Source organism: Camellia sinensis, chromosome 5 (assembly GCF_055761805.1).
Source record: "Camellia sinensis isolate YWXY chromosome 5, ASM5576180v1, whole genome shotgun sequence".
Lineage (NCBI taxonomy): Eukaryota > Viridiplantae > Streptophyta > Magnoliopsida > Ericales > Theaceae > Camellia > Camellia sinensis.
The window spans coordinates 172976425-172985873 of NC_138965.1; the positions used below are offsets into that span (position 1 = coordinate 172976425).

Here is a 9449-nt window from a genome sequence, read left to right on the forward strand (position 1 = left end):
ATTCTTTTGCCAGTCTTTCAGTATTCCTAGAATGAACCCCGGATTTGGATAAAAATTACGACTTGATCGGATAAAACGAAAGAATGAGGCTGTCACTCCCACTTCGCTCACTCCACCACCACCGCTGTCACTTCCACGCCCTCCTTCCAATTCCATCCACCACCCATCTCCGCCGCTCCATGGCCACCACCACCACCGCCGAGCCAATCAGTCCCTCGAACACCCGTGTGGGCTGGATCGGCACCGGCGTGATGGGCCGGTCCATGTGCGGCCATCTCATCAAAGCCGGCTACACCCTGACCATCTTCACCCGAACCCAATCCAAAGCCCAACCTCTCCTTGACTTGGGCGCCCACTGGGCCCCCACCCCTCACTCCGTCGCCTCCCAATCTGACGTCGTTTTCTCCATCGTCGGCTACCCTTCCGACGTCCGCCATGTCATTCTCCACCCCTCCTCCGGCGTCCTCTCCGGCCTCCGCCCTGGCGGCGCCGTCGTCGACATGACCACCTCCGACCCCTCCCTCGCCGTCGAAATCTCCTCCGCCGCCTCCTCCATCTCCTGCTCCTCCGTCGACGCCCCCGTCTCCGGCGGCGATCGCGGCGCCAAGAACGCCGCCCTCTCTATCTTCGCCGGCGGCGACGAATCCGCCGTCCGCCGCCTCTCTCCGATCTTCTCTCTCCTCGGCAAAGTTTATTACATGGGGGGTCCCGGCAAAGGCCAATTCGCGAAGCTCGCGAACCAAATCACGATCGCTTCAACGATGCTAGGGTTAGTGGAGGGTTTGATTTATGCTCACAAGGCTGGACTCGAATTGTCTCTGTATTTGGATGCGATTTCCACTGGTGCTGCTGGTTCGAAATCGATTGATTTGTATGGGACTAGGATTTTGAATAGGGATTTTGAAGCTGGGTTTTTTGTGAATCATTTTGTGAAAGATTTGGGGATTTGTTTGAAGGAGTGTCAGAATATGGGACTCGCTTTGCCTGGATTGGCATTAGCTCAACAGCTTTATCTTTCTCTCAAGGCTTATGGGGAAGGTGATTTGGGCACCCAAGCACTCATTTTGGCTCTCGAGCGGCTCAACGATGTCTCGCTAGCGTCTCCGAGTTCGAAGGCTTAAGACTGGTAAAAGATTTGATTGATCTTAGTTGGGTAATTGGATATCTGTGTATGAAATTATGGGTTGCAAACTGTATGAATGGATGATGTTTTCTAATGGCAAACATGATGAATTGTGATAAAATGTTTTTGCTTTATTGTTCTATTTGCTGAGACTTGAATTGTTTGATACTGTTGTTTATTATATTTTTCTCGTATAATTCCCTGGAAATGTTGGTTTATGCTTTGGTTTATAGTTTACAAAACTACTGTTGCGTGTCGAATTGAATAAAATGAGCAACTTGAATTGACATATGGTTTGCTTTGTTTTATATTTTACTTGGTGGAGAAGTAAAAAGGCTTATGAAGGTAAACTCTGATCTTAATTGGGTATTTAGAATCACATATTTACCTTTTTATCAGATTGTTATCATCATATTTTTATGCAAAATTGAAGAAAGTGAGGAACTTGAATTTAGGTATAGAATGGTTTGCTTTATAATTTGTACTTTCATTTTGAAAAGGGTGTGGTTTGCGTATATGTGAAGTTTGTGATTTAAAATCTTTTAAGTGCTGAAGAGTTTCAAGGAACTGAATTAGATTCCGCCTTCTTGACTTAAGTTCTGCGCGAGATAGATCAGAGATTGCAAATATTATTTGTATATAATAGTGAAACTATGAAGCTCCTGTTCGTTAATTAAAACTAGTTGTCCATTTGGAGGACTGGAACACATTGAAAGTAGAGAAGTTCTAAAAATAAACTGTTGGGGGTATTGTGTTTATATAGGGTACAATTGCCATTTGTTTGCGTCAAATCAAATGTGCGATTTTAGGCGTTTTATTGAGTTCTTGCATGCTAGATACAAAATTTGTTCTTCAACCATTGTAGGTGATTGGACATGTTGAGAACTAAGAGTTTGATTATATTTTGTAATCAAGGTAAATGAAGGTGACACATTCTCGGGTGGATTGAAGAATATTACAATACTGGACTTGATCTTGTGGTCTAGTAGTGCAGGCATGACAAGAATGCAGCTTGACTGCAGAGGGTTCATCTAGCTTCCTCCTGACGTTTATGATCTTGGTTTTAGATACAACAAACTCTGCGGCTAAGTGATTTATGCCTCTGTTTAGGAAAGTCCCATTTTCTGAAAACATAATTAGAGCACAAGTAAAATTTATAGTTAGGAGAATAAGAATAAACAATTTTATTAATGATTTTTGACCATGTATTGTCTTGGTATTATACCATGTATTGTATTGGTATTTAGACCATATTTTGCAATAGTGCATCTCATGCCGGTACCTCAAACGTACTTTGTGTTAGATGATCCTATGCAAACTCTAGAATATAAGTATATGTGATGTGGGTATGGGTTGTATGGCATGCTTTGCCTTATTAGTTGATAGAAACTTATTGCTTGAAGGGAGTGAAGAAAATGTTGAGAAAATAAGGCAATATTTTTCCAATGCATGCAGTCTAGCTATCTTTCTTCTTAGTACCATGGACACTTTAGGGAGGAGCCAACACTTCTAGACACTTCTGGAAACATGACTTAATTCAAAAACAGAAGTTCTTAATATAAGACATTTCAATGATGCTTCTTGGATGTGTGTCCCTGCACAAAGGCTGATTGTGCTGGATCAAGTAGACAAGGCGGCACTTTTCTTATAAGGTTAGCAATCAATTTTGCAATACATTTATAAGCAATATTACAAGAGATAGGTTTGTAGTCACTTTTCTTAGAAGGATTTGGGACCTTTGGATCAGTGCAATGAGAGTGTTATTTGCTTCTTTCAGCATGCAACCAGATACAAAAAAAAGGACATTATTAAACAATAGTCACAATGTCATCTCCTACCACTCCCCAAGGTTTTTTAAAAACCATCGTAATATGCATCCAGCCCAAGAGCAAAGCATCCTTGATATCAGTTTCAGTAAAATCTATTTCAAGCATCCTGCTTGCCATTTAGCTTCCTTGTAATTGCATTTCTGATGGAATCAACTGCTTAGGAAGAGTCACCATGAGGACCCAACAGATTCTGATAGAACTTCACAATCTCTACTTCATCAAAGATTTTTGTGCCATTATCATTCTGCTTCTAATTCTTAGTTTGTTGATGGTCTTAAAGAAAAACTTATTTTGGTCCACCAAATTTAGCAACTGAATTCTGGACATTTGTATCAACAAGCTCTCCTCAGCCCTGCTAGCCTCCATGAACCTCTAACATTCCCCTTTCTTGTTGTTGCAGAGTTACATGCTGTGGATTCTTGTCAAGATCCCCCTGGCACCTTATCAACTTAGCCCTCAAAACATCCAATCTTCTAGACAGATCACTAAACACCTTGGTATTGAGGATCTTAAGTTCTACCTTCAACTTCTTAAGTTTGTGGCACACTTGAAACATAGGAGTTCCCTGAGTGTCTTGGTTCCACACCACCTCCACCAAAGGAATAAACATATAACGCGCTGCCCAACATTCTAAAAATTTGAAAGGCTTCTTTGATCTTCCCTCTTCTAACTTCATATGCAGGATTAGGGGTGTGCATAATACCGCCGAAACCGCTGAAACCGCACCGAACCGCACCGTCAAGGCAAATTCGTTATTATTTGTCAATCGAAACGCCGGTTTTTGGTAAGAAAAATGACAAATTCTAGTGACACTTTTATCAATCTGCCGGTTTCTATTTTTCTTCCAAACCGCACCGACCCGCACCGCTATTAAGAGTCCGGATTCTCGGCTGCCCTACCCGGCAGCCCCCAAAATGACGTCGTTTTGGGGGCAAATTTTCAAAAAAAAAAAAAAACGCAGAGGAAGAGAGGGAGGAAGGGAAGGAGGGGGCCATAACCAGTGGGGAAGGAGGAGGCGGAGGCGACGGCGGTCGGGCGACGATCGGACGGCTGGCGAGCTCGACAACCTGCGACGGCGAGCTCGACGACCTGCGACGGCGAGTCTTCGGCGAATCCGGCTGGCGAGCTCGACAACCTCCCCTCCCCTTCCTCTCTCTCTTCCTCCTTCCTCCCTCCCCTCCCCTCTGGTTCTTCGAAGAAGAGAGAGAAAGCAAGAACGAAGAAGAAGAAAAGAAAAAAAAAAAAAAAAAACAAAAAACCCCCAAAACGACGTCGTTTTGGGGGGGCTGCCGGGTAGGGCTGCCGGGTAGGGCGGCCGAGGATCCGGATTCCGCTATTAAATCATGTTTTATAAGATTCTAAAAATTCTTTTTTACTTAAGTTTGCTTGTTGTTCTATACCTTAGAATATAGTATTACATTACTGCTCGAAGGGAATTCAAGATGTCAGTAATTCAAAATAAAGTTGGATTCCAATTCACTTTTCAAGATGCTTAACATCACGGTATCTCTCGTCTTTTTTTTTACTCTTTGATTTAAGTTTTGTAATTTGAATTATATTTTTTATAAACCGCCAATCCGCCCGAACCGCCAAGGCAAATCCATCATTATTTGCCAACCGAACTGCCGGTTTTTGATAAGGAAAATGACAAATTCTAGTGACACTTTTATCAATCCGCCACCCGCCATACGGTTTCTATTTTTCTCTCAAACCGCACCGACCCGCACCACGCAAACCCCTATGCAGGATAGCCGAAGAGTGTGATCTGACAACTTGGGTGCAGCAAATTCAGCAGCCACATAACAGAATTTAGTGACCCACTCCTCATTGACAAGCGACCTATCTATTTTTGTGGAGATATACTCACCCCTCTCTTGCTTATTTGACCAAGTGAACTGATGGCCAAAGTACCCAAGATCTTCCAAATTTGATTTAAGCAAATATTCATTAAACTCTTCCATTTTAGGTGGCCAAGAATCCTGTCCACCAAATCTTTCATGAGGATACCTAATAGCAATAAAATCCCAAATAATACTTGTTTAGGGCAATAGGGCAATACTTGTTTAGGACAATAGCAATAAAACCCTCAAACCACCAAATCTTCAATTTCAACCGACAGACTTTATGTCCCTATACTTGTTTAGGGCATAGACAAAAGATGCAGCAAAAGGCATAATGTTGTCACAACCAGACACTATGCAATGAATCCATTGATCAGGCTTCGTAATACTGCTCACACTTGCAAACCCTGGATCCCAACAGATCCAAACTTTACCTCGATGTAGTTGTAATTGCTCTCATAACACCAATCAGGAAACATAGATGCAAAAATCGTATCTGCAGTAACTTATGTCTCCAAAGGGTCAAAATTGTAATATTTTCTTCATTAGCAAACCTCACTACCTCTCTCTGCTTTATGGGGTCCATTTATACCCCTAATATTCCAAGCTGCTATATTAAACATTTGAAAGTAAACTTCCCAGCAGGCTTTGTAGCACTAGCCTCACCTGGATAGCTACCTGAGCCATCTCTCTTATTCTTCTCTCTTTTTCATGCTGCCACTCAAATTTTGCTTCACTGCACTGCCCTGGGGACTTACCTCTCTGAGGTTCTGAACATCAGGACTTCCAGCCACCTATGAAGCACAGACACCTTTTTGGAGATCACATACAAGTATTGGACACGGGCACATGTTGGACATGTTGGAGGAAGTGATCCATTTTGTTTTTTGTTGGACACGTTGTAGACGTGTTTTTTTTTTTTTTCCCTTCTCCTTTGGAGTAGCATTCTTAAGGTTGATGAATTTGATGACAATAAATATATAATATTCAATATATAAAATTATATATTTTTGTTGTGTTCACTGTGTATTATATCATGCAATTTTTAAAAATTTGCATGTTTGTGTGTTCGTATCTTGTCACGTGTCATTCGTGCTTCTTAGCCAACCACATTTGGGCATTTACTTTATCATCTATACTTGGTTTCCTCATCGCATCCTGCTCCACAGCATTCTGCCCAGAGCGCACCTAATTTCCTTCCTCCCATGCAGCTGTTTCGTCTCCTTTAATCAATTCAACCTGTGCTGAAGTAGGAGTGCATGGAGCCTTCCACTCTGCCTGCATGGGTCTTTTATCTTTCCCTTTCCTTCACACCAAACGCTTCCATTCATCCTGATTTTTGTGCACCACCTTAATTTTCTTGCACCATATAAGGGTGATAAACGAATTAAACAGTTCGATACTCATTAAAAGCTCGTTCAAGTATAGTTCATTAGGCAAACAAGCAAACTTGAAACACACTTGTTATCATTTGACCCATCCGCTTATTTATTTATTTATTTCTATTTTTCTATTTTTTGTGTTTATTTTTAATTGTAGACGAAAGCTTATTTGGTAGTGTGTTTTTGTTTTCATGAAAGTGGAATCAATCCAAGTGTTTCGAAATTTTTGGAAACAAATGAAAATGGTGTTTTATTTTGTTTTCAAAACAAATTTTCACTCACTTCTCTCCCACCATCTCCGACCACCACCCACTGTCGGCCACCACCTCCTGTTACTAGCAGCTGGTGGGCCAACCACTGGTGATCTCCATCAACCCTCTGTTAATATTGAAGTGGATTTTTCTCTTTGAAGATAATGCATGTGAGTTTTTCCAAGGTCAACTTTTGCCTCCACCGTTTAATATCCAGTGTCCAAAACAGGTACGCCAACTTGCTTTCAATCGTTATCGTTAGAGCATCTAGGGTGCTTAAAATTGTGCTATAAATTGTGTTAAACCATTAAACGGTGGGGTCTGACTATGGTACCTAAAAGTAGTTTTTGGGTACCATACATGAAAAAATATTTCAATAGTTAGATTTGATAGAGTGATATGAGCCATTGAAGTTAAACACAGTGACCTGTTGCAACCGGTGAAAAAGAAAACCTCTGCCTTTTGCTCTCACTTGTCTCATTAACACTCTTTTCTCTAGTTCTAACCCCAGAAAGAGAAGTTAGAGAAAGTCCGCAAGGGTTTGGTGAGGTTCCTCAACGTCGACTTTGGCAACTGCAACGGCGACGACCCAGTGTCTCTCCTCATGCGTGTCTCTCTCTGTTCTTTGCAGTGAGATAGTAAGGCAACAAAGCAAGAATTTGAGTTAGCACATGGACATTCTAGGGTTGACGGACTACAGTATCAATAGGATCTTGTCTTTCTAAAATTCAAGCAAAACAACGTGAAGAGGTGTATGTTGTGCCTCATTCAAATAAGTTTTTTTACAATTAATTAATTTGACAGAAGAAGGTGATAAAGAATTAATCAGATTTCGCCTATATCAATTTATCTTAAATTGCTACCTTTCAATTTTTATAGTTATATAGAGTCAATTTGTTTACCATTCACTTTACATAGAATTTTTTGTATTAGAATTTTTAAACTTATTAAGAGCAATTTTTAGATTTATAATTTTAGACTCACAAATTCTTTCACATTTGACAATAAAGTTTAGCTCTATATAATTGCTTGTGAAAAAAATTAAATAATAACTTGGATCACAATACTAGAAAGTTTGGTCAAATTTGGATATCATTTTAATCAAATGAAAACTAATATACATGGCTAATTTGATTTTTTATAAGTATGTTCTACTCGATATTTTTAAAAAAATAAACAGTTCAGATCATCAAAACAGGATCCAAAACAGGCTGCATGAGACGCACAATAGTCACTAATGTGCACATTACACAATAATGACCCCTTCTCCATATAAATATATTTACTAAATATATGAGGCGAGGAGGGTTAGAATGGGTGGGGAAGGGCAAGGAACCCGATTTATATTTTATTATATTTCGCTAACTATTTAATTAAGCACCATTTACTACTTAATAATACTCAACTTATTACCCAATCAAATTTCTCTTACTACTCAATCAAACTCTATTTACTACTTAATGTTACTCAACTTACTACTCAATCAAATTCCACATACTACTCAATCAAACATGGCTTACTACTTAATAAGACAACACTTAATTGGACTTGACTTACTACTCTTTTAAATCTCATTTACTACTGAATGAGACTCTACTTATTCTTTCATTACACTTTGCTTATTATTCAGTTAAATCTCACTTACTAGTCAATGAGAATTAGCTTGCTTATTGATACTCAGCTTACTACATCAAACTTGAATTACAACTCAATCAAACATGACTACTACTCAATAAGACTCCATTACTATTATGTGTGTTAAAATCTAATTACACAATTAAAGTGAATCTAACTCCAAGATTCTGAGAACAAAGCCAAGAGCACGTGCACTAGATGAAATCCACCTTGGCCCTAAGCCTAGTCACGTGGACATGTTGAAAATTATGTCACTACAACTGTAGAGAGGTAAATAAAATTAGAACAAATTGTAAGTAGAGTTACAATGAATGGCCAGTGATAAATAAAAATATGAATTTTAAATTATTAAATAATGAATTTCAATCAAAATGTAAAAATGTAAAAATTTATTAGACTTAACTTAATACTCAATAAAAAACCACTTCATTTGACTTGATTTACTACTCAATTAAATCATACTTATCACTTAATGAAGCTTTACTCACTAATAAATTAAATTACATTTACTATTTAATGAGACTCTACATACTACTCCATCAAACTTGACTTACAACTCAATCAAACATGAGTACTACTTAATAAGACCCTGCTACTATTGATTTGTAAGTAGAATGGAATAAATTGATTAGAGTTCACTAATAGTACTGAAAAAAACACCACTTGATTTGATTTGATTTCCTATTCAATTAAATCAATCTTACTATTAATGATTGGACTTGACTTACTATTCAATTAAACCTTACTTGTTATTTAATGAGATTCTATTTGAGATTCTATTTAGTACTAAATTAAACCTCATTTACTGCTCATAAGTGGAAGTTCATTAAATAGTAAGTAGAGTATCACTACAAGAATTTACATTTTTTGCGACTAAATTTTTAGTCTTCAAAAGTCATCTTTTAGTCACCAAAAATTTTTAGCGACTAAATTTTTTGGTCGCAAGAGTAGTCGTTGATGGATTGTCAGGAAAGGTATTTGGCGACTAAAATTATTTTAGTTCCCAAATGTACAGAAATGCCTACTAATTTTTAGTCGCTAATAGTATTGAAAAAAAATTAAATATCACCTTTTCAGTGACTAAAAATATTTTGTCGCAAAAAACCTTACCTATATCTAGCTACGAAATATTTAGTCGCCGAAATTTTTTTGGTTCCTCCTATTATGGTTTTTAGCTACTAAATGTATTAGTCGCCTAAAGTGTTATTGTGTTTTAACTACTAAAAGTTTAGTTGCCTAAAGGCTAACATTTTTCGCTACTAAACTTGTAGTCGGCAAAAGTAGTGTTGTTGTTCATCAAAAATTTTTTAGCTACAAAATATTTTAGTCACCAAATATCGGATTATTTTTGACTACTAAGATTTTAGTCGCCTAAAGTGTGTTTTTTC

At 38.5% G+C, this 9449-nt stretch overlaps 1 protein-coding gene across 1 annotated transcript; it reads left to right on the forward strand.

Annotated features, from left to right (window-relative positions):
• LOC114280110 (6-phosphogluconate dehydrogenase family protein) lies at nucleotides 1-1265 on the forward strand. The gene has a single exon (XM_028222454.2). The coding sequence runs from the start codon at nucleotides 84-86 to the stop codon at nucleotides 1119-1121; it is 1038 nt and encodes a 345-aa protein (XP_028078255.2). The 5' UTR covers nucleotides 1-83; the 3' UTR covers nucleotides 1122-1265.
• Nucleotides 1266-9449: the final 8184 nt, after the last annotated feature.